The sequence below is a fragment of the Caretta caretta genome, chromosome 4 (assembly GCF_965140235.1).
Source record: "Caretta caretta isolate rCarCar2 chromosome 4, rCarCar1.hap1, whole genome shotgun sequence".
Classification (NCBI taxonomy): domain Eukaryota; kingdom Metazoa; phylum Chordata; order Testudines; family Cheloniidae; genus Caretta; species Caretta caretta.
The window spans coordinates 101,862,267-101,883,431 of NC_134209.1; the positions used below are offsets into that span (position 1 = coordinate 101,862,267).

The following is a 21,165-nucleotide window of genomic DNA, read 5'->3' on the forward strand; positions in this document are numbered from 1 at the left end:
GGGCCTCTCTATACACAGAGCCAAAGCTCTAACCAACTGGCTGTTAAGAGAAAGCCAGATGTGTCCAAACCATGCTTATTGTTGGGTATTCTCTGGCCAAGAGAGATAATGAAACCTACTGCAACTAATGGGCTATATCTCTAAATGCTCCAAAGAAAAGTGAGGTGAAAAATAAAAAAGAGATTATTAGTGAAGTACCCGTGCATAAATAACTGTAACTAAACCCAGACAACTGGAAAGAGGAACACAGAGGGAAAAATAACCCTCAAAGCCTATCCAGCCAAAAGAGCTGTATCCAACTGCTAGAGTCTAGAAGACAACTGATCAGGATCAGCCAGTCAACTTTATAAAGGGGAAAGACACATCATAAAAGCTTTGCCTTTTCCTGGTCTCATGTGTTAGTAGGAGGAATTATTCCCCTTTTTTTGAAGTAGCATAGGACAATGGGGAATTGAGCATTATAAAAATGTAAACAAAACACAAACAAATCACAAACTGTGTCTTTGCTTGCTGCCTTACTGCCACCACAAATAGCCCTACAGTACATCACATTTTTCTTACGCTGCTTTTAGATGAACAATTTCATCCTCTGCGGCCAAAAGGGTAGTGGCTGATTTGGTCTTTGTGTCTTCAAGAGCCATCTGGGCTTCTGCCAGACTGCAAGAGAAATTAATAACCAGAAATATACCTTTAAATTAAAGGTACAGATTCTCACATTGAATTTTGCATGACAAAGCAAATATTTTAGGGTTTTTGTTGGGTTTTTTTTGCAGGTCACCTGCATGCATAATCTGCAAAAGTCATATCTGACTAAACTATACCAGCAGAATTACTGCTCTGTAACCCATTACTATTCATCTTATACAGCTCCAGTTCCTCTATCTCCCTCCCTAATTTAGATGCCCCAATTTGTCTCCATTAACCATAATCTGGCATAATCTCTGAACACGAGCGCTCCATCTGCAAACCTGCCTATCTCCAGCTCCACAACACTGCCTGTTTTCTACTGCCTTCATAGCATCACCACCGAAATCTTCCTTAATTTTTCTTCTTGACTTAACTAGCACATGTCTGTCCCCAAGTCCCCGCTCTCTAGACTCCTACATGTTCAAAATATTGCTGCCCACTTTCATACATGTATTGTACAAAGAAATGCAACTACGCCACCATCATCCTGTATCATTACCAATGATTCGCCATTCATTACAGGATCCAGCTCAAAATTGCCTTATTTTGTATTAAAATCTTCTGCAGATTTGCTCCTGCCTACATAATAGACCTTTCTTTGTACTTTACTCCCTTCTCATCTAGCACTTCCTCCTCTCAGTCCCATTAAATAATCTCTTCCTGTTCATACAGAAGCCTTTGCTGAAATGCCTGTTATGTGGCCTTCCTATGTCTATGCCTCACTGTCTATCAGAATTGAAAATTGGTTGAAAAGTAGTTTGTTTCAACATTTCCAACTTTTTTTCTTTGTTTGTTTTGACTAAAACAATTCACCAAAATCTCCACAATTTCCCTAAATGTTTTGGTTGATTCAAATCTGCCTTTTTGGGGGAGAAAAAGTTCTGGATGAAAAATTTTGACCATCTCTAATCACTGTGCTCATTAGTGTGATATGGGTGGGCATATGAGCTTGAGGATTGATGGCGCAAAAATGGAGAATAACTACTCTACTTGGCATCATCCCCCTGCAAACCCACAAGAATCAATGCTGACAGTTTCAGCATTAATTCCCTGTGTTATTCAGTGCTGGGGTCAGCCCACAGGCAGTCAGCACAACTCTTTAGTGAGCTGTACTGCCGGAAGTGAAAGGGGGCATTAGGTATAACACAAAGGGGTCTCACAACCACATAATTCTAAGAAAATATGTATAGTTTCATCTCCTCCTGCCACTTGGTCTTGGCAGGCCTATGAAACATTTCTGATATACTGTAGGGGCGATGAGAAAGGAACTCTATGAGGTAAACTCTGAAGGTTCATATTCTTGGGGTTTTCCTGTACCTGGGGATGATACACCCTATGATGTTTAGAAGACTTCTAAATATTCAGTACTCTCTTGACAGGTTTCAGAGTAGCAGCAGTGTTATTCTGTATCCGCAAAAAGAACAGGAGTACTTGTGGCACCTTACAGACTAACAAATTTATTAGAGCATAAGCTTTCATGAGCTACAGCTCACTTCATCGGATGCATTGAATGGAACATATAGTAAGATATATATATATATATATATATATATATATACACAGATAAGTTAGAAGTTACCATACAAACTGTGAGAGGCTAATTAGTTAAGATGAGCTATTATCAGCAAGAGAAAAAAACTTTTGTAGTGATAATCAAGATGGCCCATTTAGAGAGTTGACAAGAAGGTGTGAGGATACTTAACTTAAGGAAATAGATTCAGTATGTGTAATGACCCAGCCACTCCCAGTCTCTTTCAAACCCAAGTTAATGGTATCTAGTTTGCATATTAATTCAAGCTCAGCAGTTTCTCCTTGGAGTCTGTTTTTGAAGCTTTTCTGTTGCAAAATTACAGGTTTCAGAGTAACAGCCGTGTTAGTCTGTATTCGCAAAAAGAAAAGGAGGACTTGTGGCACCTTAGAGACTAACCAATTTATTTGAGCATAAGCTTTTGTGAGCTACAGCTCACTTCATCGGATGTATACTGTGGAAAATACAGAAGATGTTCTTATACATACAAACCATGAAAAAATGGGTGTTTACCACTACAAAAGGTTTTCTCTCCCCCCACCCCACTCTCCTGCTGGTAACAGCTTACCTAAAGTGATCACTGTCCTTACAATGTGTATGATAATCAAGGTGGGCCATTTCCAGCACAAATCCAGGGTTTAACAAGAATTGCCACCCTTAGATCTTTTACTGAGTGGCCACAGAGGTTGAAGTGTTCTCCTACTCGTTTTTGAATGTTATGTTTCCTGATGTCAGATTTGTGTCCATTTATTCTTTTGCGTAGAGACTGTCCAGTCTGGCCAATGTACATGGCAGTACTCGCTTGGTGTTGCTTAGAAGACAAACCCCCGAAGTCCTGACTGAGGAGAACACTGTTTTGTCTTTCACATATTATTTTACTTTGCTCCAGTAATGAGATACTCATGAGTCATGAAATGTCATAAGCAACTTGAAAAGCTGAACATGTAACTTTCAAAAGAAGTTATGAAGTTATGAAAAAAAGAACAAAAAACATACATGATTTACTTCTCTTCATTTGGTCTGCTGAGTACAGCCTTAACAACTTTATCTTTAACCCCACTCTGGCAGACCACCCTTCCAGATGAGGAAGACCAGTTATAGATAGTCCCAGAAGCCCTCAGTGCCACAAATGAATTGGAAGGCATCATCACTGGAAAGCAATGCAAGCCACTCTTTCCCTCCCTTGCATGCCCAAACACTCTTCATATTTAACTAATATCAGCTGTATGATGTAGATTTAGCGCTGATTAAATACAAGTCCCCCAGCCACTACTGTGAAGATTCATTTTCATTTCAGGAGAGTTTATGTTTGCATTATGCAAGCAAACTACAGTCAACAATTTTACTAAGGCTATGTCTACACTAGCAGTTTTGTTGGTATAACTTATGTTACTATGGGGTGTGAAAAAAACATCCCCCAAGTGACATAAGTTACACCAACAGAAGTGCCGGTGTGGACAGCACTATGTCTGCAGAAGATGCTCTCCCATTGGTATGGATTGGCTACACGGGAGATCTTACTGTGGCACAGCTGCATTGGTACAGCTGTGCCACCGTAAGGTCTCTAGTGTGGACATGGTCTAAGTGAGATCTTAGGGGAGATGTATTCCAGCATCAACAAGGAGCTTGAAAACCCATTATTAGTGACACTTGCTAATGCCTCCTTTCAAGATTAAAGGTTGACAGCCACCTTTAACATCCAGTACTAAGTGCCTCACACTCAAGAGACTGTTTTGATGTTAACAGCTTTAGTGATTACCATAAATCAATAATCTCCCTCTTTCTTCAGTCCCTATAACTCTAGTTTTTGATAGTCACCCAAGGATAACAATACCACCTATCTCCTTCAAACAATGAAGAGAGGTAATTTAGTTAGGCTTTTCATCAACCTTTGATTGTATTGACCAAAGGTTTAGATAGATCTGTACAGACAATTTGTTCTTTCCTCTGAAAGATCCCAAAAGGTAGCAAAGACACATTTTCTTTCCCAAGGGGCTCTCATATGGAGTCCTCCAGCATTCCATCTTATCTCCTCTCAGGTTCAATGTAGCTATTTGGCAGCACGAGGAGATTGTGAGATGTTTTGTCCTATAGTGTCATCAACATGCAGAAGACACTCAGATCTACATCTTTTTTCATCCAACATGGATACCATAGTCTTTGCTTACTCAGAGTTTGATAGAGGAGATGCAGACAGGATCAAACTAGTTTATGTTCAACCAAGATGAGACAGAATGATGCTGATATGAAGATAGAAAACATTCAGTGGTATGGGCCATAATTGTGACTATGCCATTTATTGAAGCTATGTCATGTCTGATTTTCACCAATATGGCTTACCATCTTGAGTTTATTCCCATTCTTGGAATTCCAGATGAAAGCAATTATATATAATGCTTTGGCTCAAAGACTGAGACCATTTCTTGCTATTATGATCCTTGCCACAGTTAGCAATATCTTTCTAAACAGTCCAGAACAGTGCAACATACTTTCACTGGGGCTACCATTGAAAAGCACTTGGAAGTTTCAACAAGTGCAGTGTGCTGTGATTTGCTTATCGAACAGCGTAAGTCATTTTGATCTGATAACACCAGCGCTCCATGCTCCACACAGGCTATTGTGTGCAGTTCAAAGTGTTGGTTGCCAGCTCTTCAGTCCTAACTAGTTATTTGAGAGACTGTATCTCTTCCTCTGTCCTGTTACAGTGACTATGATCCGCTGAGATGCTCATATTATTGGTTCCTATCAGTGTCAGATTATCCAATGAGCCGATGGGGCCTGTCCCCAGGGGCCCGGCCAATTGGGGGCCCTGGAAAAATAGGCGCCCTGCCCCCAGCAGAAATCTGCCACAGAAGTGCCCAGGTGGGTGGAGTGCGGGAAGCCCCCATACCCGACCCCACTCCCTGGCAGAAGCACAGGGAAAGCCCCAGCATCTGGACCGCTCCTGCAACCCCGGGACTGAAGGAGCTCTCACTCCCTGCCACGGCTTCAGGGCAGGAGTACTCTCACTCTCTGCTGTGGCCCCAGGTCCATGGCAGGGGGAACAGAGCTTCTCTGGTCGTGCCACAGTAGGGGGGGCAGAAAGGAGCAAACGGGTAGTGGGGCCGCAGTGGGGGGCCGAAATGGGGCAGGACTGTGGGTGGAACAGGGGTGGGGTCGTGGAGGAAGGGACAGAATGGGGTTGGGCTGTGGGCATGGCTGCAAACAGAAGAGGAAGAAGGGGGGCGGGACCACAGGTGGAAGGGATCGCCCATTTGCTCTGGCCCAGAGCCCCATGAAACCTTAATCCGCCACTGGTTCCTGGCAGCAGGGCACTCTCAATAGTGGCTATATATCTTTGGACTTTGCTCCATCTAGTGATCCATGAGACTCTGGCACACTCCTGGAATAAATATAAAAGATTTACCTGATAGGCCTTGGTCACCAAGCCTCTAATTGATAATAGGACCACATCGAGCACAGCAAGAAAGATTTTATATAGTGGTTTGGAAAGACCTATTTTTGTAAGTGTTGTGTTTTTTTAAATTAATGAAATATATGCAAACAGAGCTGGTCCATTATGTCCCAACAGAACATTTTTCCAGAAAATCCCAATTTGTCAAAATGGAAATGTTCAACAGGAAGGTGTCGATTTTGATGAAATTTAGATGGAAAACTTCCTTATTTCCTTCCAGCTTACTAGCCTCCCAGGATCCTTGGCAGCATGCTAAACTGGGGTTCTCTGGGCTTCCAGGCTCACAGCTCCTGGGCAGCCCATCTGCTGAGCTAATGGGGAGCCACGACCAGAAATTTTCAAAAAATTCCCTTTCAGTTCTCCCAAAACAGGTTTTTGGGTTTTTTTGTTTGTTTGTTTTTGTAAATGACCCTTTCATGGAAAGTTTCTCATATCTGACCTTTTGTTTCAAATTAAACTTGTCCATGGGAGCTCTATATCCAAGCGCAGGGATGATGTACACCTTCATAAATAATCTCTAAGATAATTTGCTGAATAATTGCTGACTTCACAGGCCCCTCAAGCAATAAACTATGCATATCTGTCTTGAAAGCAAACTAAGTTTTAAGCAAAATCTAAAAAAAAAGTTATTTTACTTTAACACAAAGAACCATTATATTTTCATCAACTCTAGAGCAGAGAAATATTTTGCATACATTTTCTATAAACAACATTTTTGTTATTAAAATGTGGTTTCCATGTGGTGTCCTTAAAATGCATAAAACACAAAAGCAAACTATGAATAAGATTTTATACATACATAACCTCAGTAGTTTGATGACATCACAAACCAGACAAGCTTAAATTTTGTGGTTTACCATGATGACCTAAGGAAGAACCCTGCTAAGATATAAGCTGAGTGTCTAAAAAGCAGGTGTCTAAAGCCTACTTGGTAACTGTGCAAAATTGCACCTGCACTAGGGACATCTTCTAAACAGCTCTGTGGGTCAGAGATCACACCTCTTCATACTCCGAACTCACAAATCTATGCCAGCAGAAGACTGTAAGGTAGACCTGACCTTACACACGAAGGAATACTTACATTTCTGATGATGTATTGACTTCAGACTTTTTATAAAGCTGACAGAAAGCAACAGTTGTGGCCAGATACATAGCTTGAATTGAGGAAAAACATGATGATATCCCTGAATTTTTTCCCCAAAGTCCCTCTTCCTTTTTTCCCAACAAGCAGTGGCAAGAAATTGGGGTTAGTATAACCAACTATCTACACCCCTCCTACCAATTCAAGAGCCAGCTGCTTTTAATATTGAGGGTTTTCTTCTTGAAAATGGCTATTTGAGCACAGCTTATGGTGAAATACAGACTTTCAAGTTAAAGGGAACAAAAACTTTTAAGCAGTTAAAACATAAATGTGCAGAGAGTTTCACTCCTAGCAGCCATTTCAAAAGTTTTAGTTGCCTATGACAACAATGAAAACATTACAGGAAATATATCACTGTTCCTGCACACATCTCATTGCTGTTTTATTTTTAAATAATATGTTGCTATATTTAGCAAATATAATAGCTTAATTTTAGCTAACACTAAGGTATTAATCTTCATTTACTACCTTTATTTATTTGCTTAATTTAAATATCCAAAGATGTTACTGTTATGACTGTCCCCCACTCACACTTAAAAGGCAGGAGACAACTGGAGGTAATAGACTGTTACATGTCATTACTAAGGGAACTAAAATATGGTGTCCCCTAAGCACCTATTTTGCTACCCATATGTTGCTTGATATATACAAGAAGGCCCTGGGTGAGACGGGGCCATATCCTGGTCCCATTGAAATCAATGGAAGTTTTGGAACTGACTTCAATGGGAGCAGGATTGCAGTCATAATTTCTGAACACTAGAGTATTAGTGTGCTGATGATATGTAACTATACATCTCTTGCCCTGCAGAACCTGTGATCTCAGCATCTACCCTAGAAGAGTGCTTGCATGCTACGGATCACTGGATGCACAGGAGCAGCCTCATTCTCTACTTAAGAAAGACAGAAATCTTTTTAATAGATAAGGATCACAATTATGCAAGGTTTTTCTCTCTTTCTTTGGGAGACACTGCATTCAGAGGTGTGATTACAGCATGTGTAGATGTACCTGAGCTAGCTTTGATCTGGATACCTCTAATAATGATAGCAATGAAGTTGTAGCACCATGAGCAGAAGCACAAGCTAGCTGCTCACTCTAGTAGAGATCCAGGGTTCCAGACAGGTTTGTATAAACTGTGCTTCACTACAGTTGTTATTCAAGCTAGCTAGATCAAAACTAGCTCTGGTACATCTACACATGCTGCAATCATACCTCTGATTGCTAGGTAGACCTACCTGTTCCTAGCTGATGAGAAGCATATTTGGCCAGGATAAGAATATTGAGCATTCTTTTCAACCATACCTTTTCTATGAAATGTCATATTTTGGATATGAGAGAGACAAGGTAGGTAAGATGATATCTTTTATTGGACCAACTTCTGTTAGAACATAAGCACGGCCATACTGGATCAGGCCAATGGTCCATCTAGCCAAGTATCTTCTCTTTTGACGGTGGCCAATGTCAGATGCTTCAGAGGGAATGAACAGAACAGGCAATCAGCGAGTGATCCGTCACCTGTCATCCACTCCCAGCTTCTGGCAAACAGAGGCTAGGAACACTCAGAGCATCATGGGGTTGCATCCCTGACCATCTTAGATAATAGTCACTGATGGATCTATCCTCCATGAACTTATCTAGTTCTTTTTTAACCCCGTTATAATTGGTGGACGGTACAAGCTTTCAAACTATACCAAGTTCTTCAGGTCTGGGGAAAGAAATCAGAATGTCTGAACTAAATACAAGTGGGTACAGATACCTAAGCTCTCTTAAGGAGTCAAAAAGAAACAGACCCTAAGATGAATCCACTACAGTTTGGCTAGTGGTTTACTCTGGCTTGACCAGAATGGACTATGCTTGAACCTTTATTTCACTATGCTAGCCTAAGGACTTCCAATGCTGTGTAATAAATCCTACTGCACTTTGAAGTCACTGCAAATACTTGCTGAGGTGCATTAGTCCCTGAAGAGTGTACAGGTCTCTACTATCTTCACTGGACTCACTAGACAGATCTCACAATATGAAGCAGGAGTGCTGGAGCCCAGAGGTTCAGTCTAGAAGGAGGTGAGGCTGGGTGGCCTACCCTGAAGCTAAAAAGAAGGGCTCCCTGGAGGCCTGTCACACCAGAGTGGCTCCTCCAGAAGACTATTTAAAAGCTGGGACACAGCAGAGATCTTGTGGATCTGCTTAATTATCTGTCCCAACTCTGTGTAGTTCAAAAGTTTACTTCCACCAACAGAAGTTGGTCCAATAAAAGATATTACCATACTTACCTTGTGTCTCGCATATCCTGGGACCAACACAACTACAACAACACTGCAAATAAAAAAAATACATATATCTGGCTATATCCAAAATGTGTCATATGTGGCATGAAAATTTCCTTCTGTGCAACTTGCAGTACAGAATCTGTATTAAATAAGCTACCGGTATTATGACCAAAAGTTTTCAGGGCAAAATGTTTAATTTCTGCCAGGCCTGTTGTCTTTCAGGCAGCCAATACAATTTTTTAAATTATTTTAATTACAAACAAACCAACCAATGTTTAACTTACTTACTAGAAGACTTTTAATGCCTTGGGTATACAGTCCCACATCATTCAAATTCAGAAAATCCAGAGTCTAGATAGATTTTAAATTCTTATTTCAAAGCAGAAATGAAACATTTTGCAGATCTCTATTAGAAGTGAGGTGTGAGAAGAAAAATAAATTTGTTGTTGAAAAATACACAGTTAATTCTCCTACTCTTGTTGCACTAAGTTGAGTTGTAAATGAGTTGAGTTCAGTTCTTTCTCCAACTGTTGTATTTCGTGTTTCCGAGTGCTGGCAAATTCCCTCAGCTGTCTTTCTTTCTCAATTGACTCCTATAGTGAAATACAAATATCACACTGTTTGAATGTTATGCCCAAAAGTTATACAGCATTTCTTTAGAACAGTGGTTTTCAACCCATGGTCCGCAAACCCCTGGGCATGCACAGACTATTTCTAAGGAGCCTGTGCAAGGTTGTCGTTACTATAAAATGGTAGTTTTCAACTTGGGGTCCACAGACTAAGTCTAAGATTTCCAAAGGGGTCTGCACCGCCATTCAAAATTTTTAGGGGTCCACAAATGAAAAAAGGTTGAAAACCACTGCCTTAGAATGTCTCATGACAAGCTGTGCATTTCTGAACTGATGCAGGAAAGAATAAATCTAAACTGATCTTAAACAAAGAAAACATTGTACTTGTTCAAATAGAGAGATAGCATAAAACAGCCAGAGAGAGATTAAATCACACTGGGGGAAAACTATTTGGTTTACTAGTGGTTTACTATTTCATTGTAAGATAGATAGATATACATATGGATATGCACACAAAGACACACACTACTAGAAAGAAAAAATATGGACAAAAAGTAAACTCTTAGAACTAAATATGCCAACAATTCTTTCTATGCCTGCATTAATTAACTTTTTACACATTACTGGGAATGCAAAATAATGGGGAAAAATCATAAGAGCAAATTAAGCAACTAATATAACTGATAAGGCTACACCCTTGCACACGCAACTCTGCTTTTAATACCACATTGTATACCCTAATAAAACTGTAAATAAACTAGTAATTGTGCACTGGGTTTCAATTCTGTTTTGAAAGGCTTTCCTTTCATTTGCACATGCAGTTGAAAACCCATAAATTATCACATAGATTATTTCTTTCACTACAGCTTTTTAAATGTTGTCATCTGTAAAAACAAATTAAGAGAAAACTGCTCTATTCTCTGTACCAAGTACAGACCCTAGCCAGATTAATCCTAGTCCATATGGTTGGATGTCACTTTACCCAGGGGAAACAGCTTATTCAAACTGTAAACAGTGATTTTTGTTTGGAAAAAAAATTAAAATGAGAAATCAGGGAGAGCATGAAGACATTTGCTCTCATCTCCCCACTAGCTAACACTACTGTTTTCTTCCAAAACACACAAGAGTGCCACAGAAGGTCTGCATCTCCAGCTGAAATATTGTAAACAGCACCTTCTGCAAATCTTATGAATCATGCAGGGGAAGAGAAAGGGAACACACACCCCTGCTATCCTAGTCCTCAAAGCTAGGTGCATGGTGGTATCATGATTTATATTTCTTTCCTTTAAAAAAATTTCTCACAACACATGTAATAGAGCCCAAGCTTCAGAAGAACAAAAACTAACAGTTCAGAGGGCATGGGACCTTATGCGCGCCCCTCAGTTCACATGAAGAGTTTCACAAAACACTAAGTTGCTTCCAATACAGGTCTGGTGTAAAGTCTTAGGGTGATGTCACAGCAAACTTATAATTAGCATATTTCTTTACCTTGATATATAAGAAACTAGTTTCTTGGACAAGACAAAAGAGCTTAAGGCTTGTTAAGCTAATTTAGTCAAATTAACTTCAATGACTTATTTTATTCCGCTTTTAAAGCTTTTTTTTTTTTAATGACATAATTGTCACAGTTAACAATGATGGCAATAGTTCAGAAGGCAAACTGTGTGAAAACACTGTTTTAGTTAGTAAAACAAGCCCAACATTGATTTTTAATTGCAGAAAGTCTTTGATTTATATATTTTTATCATCTTAAAAATAAACATTCAGCATACCTGAATGAGAGAAAGACTGGTTTCAAAGGGCCTTCCCGAAGTAGTACTGGAAAAACAAGTCCCCAGCCACGGCAGGAGACGAGATTTTATTGTCTCTACACCTGCATAATGCCCACCTACGAGAACACATAAACCAGGTATATGTGAGAAAATGCAGAGCTAAATCCTTAGTCTGCACTTAAAAAGAAAATGGAGGTGATACGTACAAACCATAGAGACATGGAAAATTCTCACCTTCTCGAGCTGTTTGATTGAGGATTGTGAAGAGTTGCCCCTGAATCATGGAGTTCATTTCTATGATTTCACAACATCTGTTCAGATTCTGATCACATGAGTTAATCTGTAAATCAGAAGAATTAAAACATATGTTTGGAGTTTTTGTTTTATTTTGTTTTGACTTTTCTAAATAATTATGTTTATGATATACATTGAACATGATATAAGAGCTTTTTCTATAACTTTGTCTATGACTTCACTACAGCTTCCTAAACCACCATGAGAGCATTCAGATATTTCCAGGGGCCGGAAAAATAACACATGATGTTAATAGTTACAGCAAAGACCTGGTAGTCAGGAATTCAAGGTCCGATTTTCAACTCTATCAATGACTTACTAGGTTAAAGAAATCATTCACCCTCTCCATGCCTCAGCTTTCCCCATTACTTAAATAGATATAATAACACTTACCTACCTCATGGAAGTGTCATGAAACTTCATTAATGTTTAAAAGGTGATATAAAAGCATTGGATGAAAAGTCCTATATAAATGCAAAATATATTTCTACAGACTAACTAAAATAAACCACGCTTATAAGGTTACTTTGTTGCACCGTCAATAGGCACACATAGCTTACATGTGATTTTATCTGTTTTTAATACATATTGAAACAAAGAGTGTTCAAGAACAGGAAGAAACTAGCATTATGTCCTTGATACAAAAAGCAGGAAAAAAAAATTACGGAAAGCTATAAACTATCTCATGGAATTACTGGAGTTGGAATTGGTCCAGGATATTACTGCTAATGCTACATCTGTCAGGAAGAGCTCTAAAACTGCCAACAATGACAAGTGGTCAGAATTTCTGTTTACATATCACATCTAAAATAACTTTACCTCCAGGAGTACAGTGCCCCTAACACTATACTGGTGTAGTGGTACAGTACTGCCTCAGCAAGGCGACTACAATGTACTAGCAAAAATGGTTACTTACCTATGTATTAACTGTTGTTCTTTGAGATGTATTGCACATATATAATTCCTCTGCAGGTGTATGCGTGCCCTAATGCACGCAAGCTGCAACCTACACCTGCAGTAGAATGTATGTGAGCACAATCATTCAAAGGAGAATCATCACTTTTTATAGTGCAAGGGCTTTCTCCAGAGGTTTCCCCAACCAATTAATTACCTTGACTGATCCAACCTATATTTTCAGATCTGATAAGATGTCGCCTTGGGGTGGTATGACTGTAGATATGAATGTTGCCTAAAATTCTCCATGTTCATATCCCCATCTCCATGGCCATTAGCATGGAGGTAGGAGATTGGGGTATGGGCCTGTGAACCAAAATGAAAAGTTGGACACCAATCAGCTGAATTAATTACCAAAATTGATTATATGGATTTTTATGATAACGGAAATGTTCTTGATTTTAATTAACCTTTCAAATCCTTCAATTTTTGGTGTTTGCTGAAAGGGAGCTTAGGACCATTAGTTCTTGGGGTGCTGAGGCCAAACACCAAGTGCATGGTGGATACTGAGCTCCCTTAAAGCTAGCTCTTGACACGAAAGCCAGCCTTTGAAATGGAACCTTTCTGTTGCCTCCCTCGAAAGAGGGCCCAAGGAACAAGACAAAGGCCCAAGATAATGCAGTGTGGCTTTTGTCTCCTTTGCCTTCTGTATAGAAGCCGCTATCTGCTCCCAAACAAGTAGTCTATAAAGTAAGAGAGGTCCTTAAGTTCTCTGGATTTCCAGGCATCCACTATTGAAGGCAGTGGCCCCCACCATTGTATCATCTGCATCAAAAGTTACCCACACCTGATGCCCTTATGACCAGCTTCTTAAGCTTCTGGCATTTCTACTGAGGAAGAAAATCAACCAAAATAGAGGCTTCTTCCATTATTCCACCTGACTCTTGGTCACGAAGGACTGGTGGTAAATGACTTGGAGGATTGCAGTCACACACTGATAAACCTTCTCTCTAAATGAATCCCAGCACTGCAGCTGAGGATTTTGGGTACAGTACCATAAGTGTGTCCAGCCTCTATCACCAAGCTCCAAGAGGCGTGGGGGTGGGAGTGGGGAAGACATAGCATGAGGCAGTCTGAGGGAAGGGTGTACTGTTTACTGAACTTTCTTCAAGCCTGGGACAGCTCTGTAAGGGATCTGCCATAGCTTTATCACCAACTTGTCAAAAATAGGGTGCAAGGGTACAGCAACACTATTGGATGGATGTGGTTTCCAGTCCAGTTACCTCCTAACCGTGATCTTTGTATATTTCTGACCTGGTTTTAAGGGAAAAAAATAATCAGTGGTCATGGAAAACTTCTGTAAAAATTGAGGAGAAGTAGGATCCTCTGCCACAAAGTCACTGTCTTGGTATTCTTATAGTGGAGATGTATTTGGCATCAGGAGAGTCCTCTGGCTAATCTAAATGCAAAGACCATCCCTCATCACCGATCCTCAGCTTGATTCTGCTCCAATAGCTGGAACTGTACAGGTAATTGGGGAGCCTGGAGTATCATCAGGGTTCTAGGAAGCATGGACACTGGTGGCCAATGCAAGAGGTGTCAGTGTAAAGGCCAGAGCTACTTGCCCAAGGAGTACTGACTCTTGGGATGCAAGAGTAGATTTTGGTTCAAACAGAGTTCCAACTGCACTGAGATTTCTTGCACCCAATAACCAAGAAAAGGAATGCTTTGAAGCCAGAAGTGATCAGACCAGATTTCCAAGCATACATGGACACCTGGACTCACCACCTCCTTCTCCTCTTCAAGCATCTGAATGCAGAAGTGAAAAAATGCAGAGGCCTTGATATAGAGCAACCAGGAGTCAGAGGCTTTGGCAAAGGCATGTCAGGGAACTGCTAACTGTTGTGGTGCCCCACCTGTCTCAGACTCCTGCATAGAGGTTCTGCCCCATTCCATTAGCCTGAACTCAGTACCACCTCATCCTTGGGCTACACTGGTGATGATGCTGCAGGAGACTTTTGAGTTGAAACAGTCTGACTGGGATTACTGGAGTGAGGAGCAGGTCTGAGCAAACCCGGCTGCCCCTGGCATGGTGTTCCAGTGTTGAGCAGTTGTAGAAAAACTCAGCTTTAGCTTCAAGGATTCACCCTTTGAATCACTCCGTCCTAGCCAGTGTCATGCCAGACTTATAGGAGTCTCTATTGCAGGGATGGGCAAACTTTTTGGCCTGAGGGCCACATCAGGGTTCCAAAACTATATGGAGGGCAGGTGCAGTCATGGAACAGGGGGCAGTTGGATAGGCATGGGAGTCCCAGGGGGCCTGTCAGGGGATGGGGGTGTGGATAGGGGTCGGGGCAGTCAAGGGACAGGGAGCGGGGGGGGGGGGGGGTTGGATAGGGGCTGAGGGTCCCGGGGGGGCAGTTAGGGGTGGAGTGTCCCAGGAGGGAGCAGTCAGGGGACAAGGAGCAGTGGGGGTTGGATGGGTCAGGGATTCTGAGAGGGGCAGCCAGGGGATGGGAAGTGGAAGGGGGCAGATAGGGAGTGGGGGCCAGGCTGTTTCGGGAGGCACAGCCTTCCCTACCCAGGTGTAGTGTATTAAATTGTTCCCCATAGGAATGTGCTACTTACCGCTGCCAGTCCTGGTGCTCCGTAAGTAGCACATTTTTATGGGGAGCAATTTAATACACTATACCCAGCGGCTCTCGCAGCCCTGCTGCCCTGCAGGAGCTCACAGCCCCGCTGCCCAGAGCGCTGGTGGCACGGCAAGCTGAGGCTGTGGGGGAGGATCCAGGGGTTAGCCTCCCCAGCCAGGAGCTCAAGGGCTAGGCAGGACGGTCCCATGGGCCGGATGTGGCCCGTGGGCCATAGTTTGCCCACCTCTGCTCTATTGAGTACCTCCAGGAAGACTTAGAGACACTCTCCACATCAGGGCATGTAGTGACACATGTAGGCAGTCTGGTACCCCTGCACATCATTGTCAACATAACAGATATACAAATTGTCAGTCTTTGACACTGTTGTGCTGACAAGAGTTTGAAACCACCAACAGTTTCCTCCCATTTTAGATGCCACAGTTGCCAGCATGGGTGTGTGTTGAAGGAAGTGCCAGAACAAGTGGAAAAACAAGCACTATGAAAGTTGCTAGGTACCCTAATAAAAAACTGTGGCACCCTAACTGAAGCGTTGGTGCGCAAAGAACAGTGCTGACACTGAGGTACCAAGGAAAAAGGAACCCAGGTGTTGTTTAGAAAGTGCTGAGGCACTGAGAACATCAAAGCAAAAAAAATGGCGAGCATCAAAACCTTCTCTGCACCTATGCACAGAGGCAAGTGCCAAAAGCTGAGAAAAAACAGACACAAAAAGTGGGAGCAGACGATCAACAGATGTGTGTTGAGGTGGTCAAGGCAAGAGCCTCAGTACATAGCACTGATGAACAAGACCTGACTGGAAGTCAGAGAAGGGATGGTAAAAGATCCCTGAAGACTGTTGGGATTTCAAAGGAGCTGGAGCAATGGCTAATGAGGTGTAATCTTCTGTAGGGAGCTCCTTCAGTGACCAAGGTCAAAAAGGAACTGGCTAGTGTTCAAAGGGCTGCATTTCTTCTCAGCTCAGATGGTACTTAATCATTATCTACCCCACTATCACTCCCCTCAAGGGCTAAAAATCCTTAGATGCCTGGGAGCTCTGCAAGTCCCATGTTAAGAAGCTAAGGCCCAGGAATAAGAATCTTGCAATGACAGCATCTTTAGGGAAAGTTCAAACACATTGTCCTCACTTTTAAGGCTCTTCATAGCTCTGCCTTTTATTTAAATCTCATCTCCCCTTTGCTCCCCACCTTGACTGTTCTTTACCCACTCCTCTCTCCCTATCCATTCTCTCTTCCTCCTCCCATTATCTCCTCTATCTGTCTTCTCACACTGCCCCCCTCCACTCTTCTCCTGCTCCATTTCTAAAGAACTCTCTGTTCTTATTGAAACCTGGATCTCTCCTTCTAAACCTCCCTCCAAAACTGCACTCCCTCATGGTGGTCTCTCTTTCTCTAAAACATCCCACTCAGAGATGACCTAGAAAGATTGTTTGGCATACCATTTAGAGAAGTTCTAATGCACTGTCATCCTATTTTCATATTCCTCCTACTTCCAGCCGTCCCTCCCTGCCTTCCAACTTCACTGCCTTCTTAACACAGACTCTTTTCACCCCTCTTCCTCTGTGTGGATGTTATTGTCCCCTACCCAAATCCTCCCTCCTCCTTCTTTGATTTTGATTCCCTCAGCAGTCTTCCTCTTCCTCAGTGTCCTCAACTTGTCCACCACCTTAAGTTTGAATTTCTCATTCTTCCCTTCAAATCTATTGCAATATACATCTCAGCCTTGTCTCTTAAAACATGCCCACTCGTCCTGTCTGTTCTGCCAACCACACCAGCCTCCATGCCTCATTTGTCTCCTGCCACTATTTCCATGCCTTTTTTCACACAGCCCCCTATGCATTGAATGTCTTCCCAATCACAATTCACCAATCTACTACCCTGTAGCATTTCCCCAAACTCCTAAAAACTCACTTCCTTCAATGATGCCCACAAAAAGCAAGTTATTAATTAAATGGGGGAAGGGGGGGAAATCCACCCTCTTCTTTGGGTTTCCCAAAGCAACATTACTTCTCTGCATCTGTCTTAGATTTGCACATTCTTGGGGCAGGGGTTGTCTTCATTTTTATGTTGTGTATCGAGCACATTGTCTGGGCTCAGTCATAATAAACAATTTCCAGCACCTGGAATGTCATCCTACTCAATGTGCACCAAGTAGCCTCACTCTCCTTCTTCAAATCTCTCTCTTTGACCTTGCTTTCTCACTGTTAACTCATGAGCTATCTGCTTCTTCCCTCTTTTCTCAGTCTATATTTTAAAATATCAGACCTTACAAAAAGTCTATATAATTCATGTTATTTGTATTTGTTTTAGCTCTCAGCCCTACTTTCTCTGTCCACTTCCTTTGTCTTACTTTCATGTTCTATGTTTGTCTAATTTGCCTTTTTAATATCTGTTTTAAGCTCCTATATATCACTTTGGTACGTAAGCACTAAATTATGGTATGTATAAATATTACCTCCCCCAAACAAATTATAAATAAATCGTTTTCAAACAAACAGACCAGAGATTAGACTATAGAACACTAGCAGCAAGGAGAATGTATTTTACCCTATATTTGGCTATTTCCTTGAAAATGCATTTTTATCTCAAATGTGCTACAAACAGCAGTTACCATCTGCTCAGGTTTCTGGAGTTTATATCACAGTTATAATTGCCCCATCTCTGTCAATGACAAGCCAGCCAGCCAGTCAATAGTCTGGGATTTAAGCCAGTTAAGAGAGCAATTGTATAAATCTACTATGTCACACCACCCTTACTCAGCCAAGAATCACACATATTCCTCTTAGTTTGGGTAATATATGTAACTTTACAATTAGAGTATCTGGTAATGTTGCAAGATCAGATGTTGCAGTACATTTAGGGCAAAAACTTCTGTATTTAAATATCTGAGATTGATTAGTGGTTTCTTTGCTCTTCTGCTGTGAAACGCATTTTAGGTTAATTGTTTCTATTTGATAAAAGAAATTGCACACATTTTACATGACCGGAGACCAAGTCAAATCCTTTGTCCCCCTCAATAAGCTACTTCAGGTCAGCTGTGTTTATTTTACGGAGTCAGCTTTCAAACACTATGGAGTAATAACAATTCTGTACTAATAAAAAATAAAATAAAGGAACTCTGTAAGTCACTCCATTCTCAGACAGACAAGGCAGGCAGAGCACTGAACAGACAGTACTATAATAAAATAGAATGCACAATACTGAAATAAAATAAAACACATATATTATGGCTTCATTCAAGACAAAAATAAAAAGAAGTTTTAGGAAGAAAAGAGAAAAAGCCATCCAAGTCAACAAAACAACTGTTTCTTGTGGTTTGTCTTATTTACCCACACACAAAACTTGGCACAGTACCACAGGTAACATTTAATAGAACAGCTACAAAGAACATTCAGTACCATGTTCAACAGTTATGTTATCTGCAAGGTATAACTTCATTTTGGTACTAAGTTATAATTGCAGTATCTTTTCAGTTATACAACAAAAGCAGTTTAACAAAAATGTTTCAAACATGAAATAGCTGTAAACTGAATTTGCTCTCAGAAAACAAGTCATTTGTTCTGGTTTTGAATTTCTAACCATTATTAATGGGTCTGATTTTTTTTAATGGGAATTCATAGTTCTCAAACTGATATGCCTCAAATGTGTGACACTGTCACCAGGTACAGTTAAAAATATCTAGAAATTTTAAAAACTAACAAAAAAAATCATATTCCATTTCCACAGCAGCAACTGGAGATGGGGAGATTCTTACCAGAGGCCTTTGAGAACCTTAGCAGAACAAGCTATATTATCTTGATGCACAGTATGGTTGCAAGCAATAAAATATTTCTTGTTTAACCTTTCTCTGTATTTAAAGGTCTTCTTATATTCCTTGATGTTTATGATATTCAACAGTTTCCAGTGCAGCTATTGTGCTTGGATATCTAACACAAAGTGTTTTCAAAAATATTTGCACATACAAGAAGTTATAAAATCAAATGGAGGCCACTGTTATCCTTTCTGGGAAAATATATTTTTGATGGAGTATTATTCACTGTGAAAGAGTGTAAGTGGTCCTGATGAGTTTGCAAAGAGATGTAAATTTGCATTTTGGCAACTGATTTTTACTTTAATCTGATCAGATGTGTGTATCAGAGCACCAAGAGGAGATGAGGGGGAAATCAGCAGTCTCTGCTGCAAGTTGTTTCTGGCCTGATACGATGCATTTATAGTGTCAATGGGTGTCAGTAACTATAGCAACCACAACAATGTCTGAAAATCAGCGTCCTTGGTTACTGCTTTCCCGGGAAATCACTCGAGGTATCCAACACTTAGCGGATCCGCTTCACACAGATTAGTCCCGCATGATAGCCTTTCTCCAGTAGCCTAAATTTACAATCTGAAACAGTCACCATTATACTGTGTATTCTTCCCCCATTAATTTAACAAAGTAGAAATGTTAATTCCTGATCTGGCTCACTCTACAAAATCCCTTTGAAAACACAAAAGTAGAGACAAGAAGCAGCACGTTTTCACCCCACTGTATGGGGTGGGTGGAAGTTTTTTTTTTCATGGCAAAACACCTTTGGTAGAACATTAGGCGAGTAAATGATCTAAGGCTAGAGCAGCATCTTCAGACTCCCAAAACAAACCCCAGTGAATCGAATCGCTTTACAGGCTCGCGGCGGCGAACGAAGAGGAGACGTTTGCGATGAACCACACACATACTCACGTGGTAATCTTTATACCAGTTCTCCAGCTTCTCCTGCAAAATCCTGCAGCTCTCGTTGTTGATTAATCTCCGCAAGCTGTCGGCCATGGTCACGCACCGACCGAGAGCCGAGGTTGACCGAGGCTGGGGCTGGGTTAGCGAGAGGAAGGGGAAGCTGTTGTTTCTTTTCCTACGGGACTAACAGCATAGATGGATCCTCCCCCTGGGTACTCGACATCAGCAGCCCCAGGGCACTAACCAGGGAGAGGTCAGCGAGGGGTTCGCCGCGGCTGCTGGTGCCACCGCCTCCAGCCGAGGCTCAGCGCTGCTTCCTCCTGCAGCCGCCCCGCTAATTTGAGCATTTATACTCCACGATTGTTAAACAAACTGACGTTTGCTGTGCTCAGATGCCAGGGACGCCACGACTGCGCGAAGGGGGCACTTTTTAGTTGTAGCAACGCGGTAAACCCGCCTCCCTCTGCCCAGCCCTCGCCCCTCCCACGGAGAAGCTTTAACTCGGGAGGCGGGAGGGCTCCAGCTAATCCCTGACTCCGCGCCAGGAGGAGGAGGATGTTTTCAACTGAGGAAGGGGCAGGTCAAAGACGTGTAGGTGAGGAGTTTCCTCAGGACCCATCCGATACCGCCATTCCCTCCCCAGCCTGTCTCCTCGCCTCTTTTCCCCCGTAGAGACACTCTCGCTTGGCTCAGTTCAAGGCGCCTTTAAGGCACAGCAAGACAACAAAGTAGCCTTTATTACGCATAAGAGATGCAATTTAATTTGGATAAACAAACACCTATTGGGACTTTTTTTTTTTAAAGGGAGTATTCTCCCCTTGTTCCGCTAGCACATCTCCCATTCACACCCAGCCTGGATGATCCGGCAAGAACATTCCCCAAAGGATGAATTCTGGTCAATTATGTGTAGGTCCGCGGGACCGAATAAGCGAGCGGCAGCTGCTGCCTTTGCTCCCGCTGCCTGGCACTTCAAATGCCGTGAAGTCGCTCTAACTTGGCCAAAGGATTTCAGGATTTCTCTCCCTAACCTAAAGTGTGATCTCCTGAGACTGAGAGTAAAGGGATCAGCTCATTCAAAAAGTGTTCCAGACAGGACTTGACTGATTTGCTGTCTGAAAAGTATCGGAACTCTTTGCTGTTGGCTTTCTGAACACTGTGAAATTGCCTCTCATAGCAAAGAAAAAATTCTGCAAAGCTTTCCTCCCT

At 41.7% G+C, this 21,165-nt stretch overlaps 1 protein-coding gene across 6 annotated transcripts in view; it reads right to left on the bottom strand.

Moving 5' to 3' along the window:
• SPATA18 (spermatogenesis associated 18) overlaps window positions 1-20,446 on the bottom strand; it is a 44,220-nt gene extending 23,774 nt beyond the window's left edge. For 2 of the 6 annotated variants that reach the window (XM_048848321.2, XM_048848319.2), the window contains exons 1-4: window positions 19,966-20,435; window positions 11,651-11,756; window positions 11,417-11,532; window positions 9,550-9,668 (exon numbers count right to left, since the gene is read on the bottom strand). In XM_048848321.2, the coding sequence (XP_048704278.2) occupies window positions 9,550-9,668; window positions 11,417-11,532; window positions 11,651-11,756; window positions 19,966-20,052 (428 nt within the window). In that variant the 5' untranslated portion in view covers window positions 20,053-20,435. The other 4 variants (XM_048848322.2, XM_048848318.2, XM_048848317.2 and 1 more) reach the window with 4 other exon arrangements.
• Window positions 20,447-21,165: the final 719 nt, after the last annotated feature.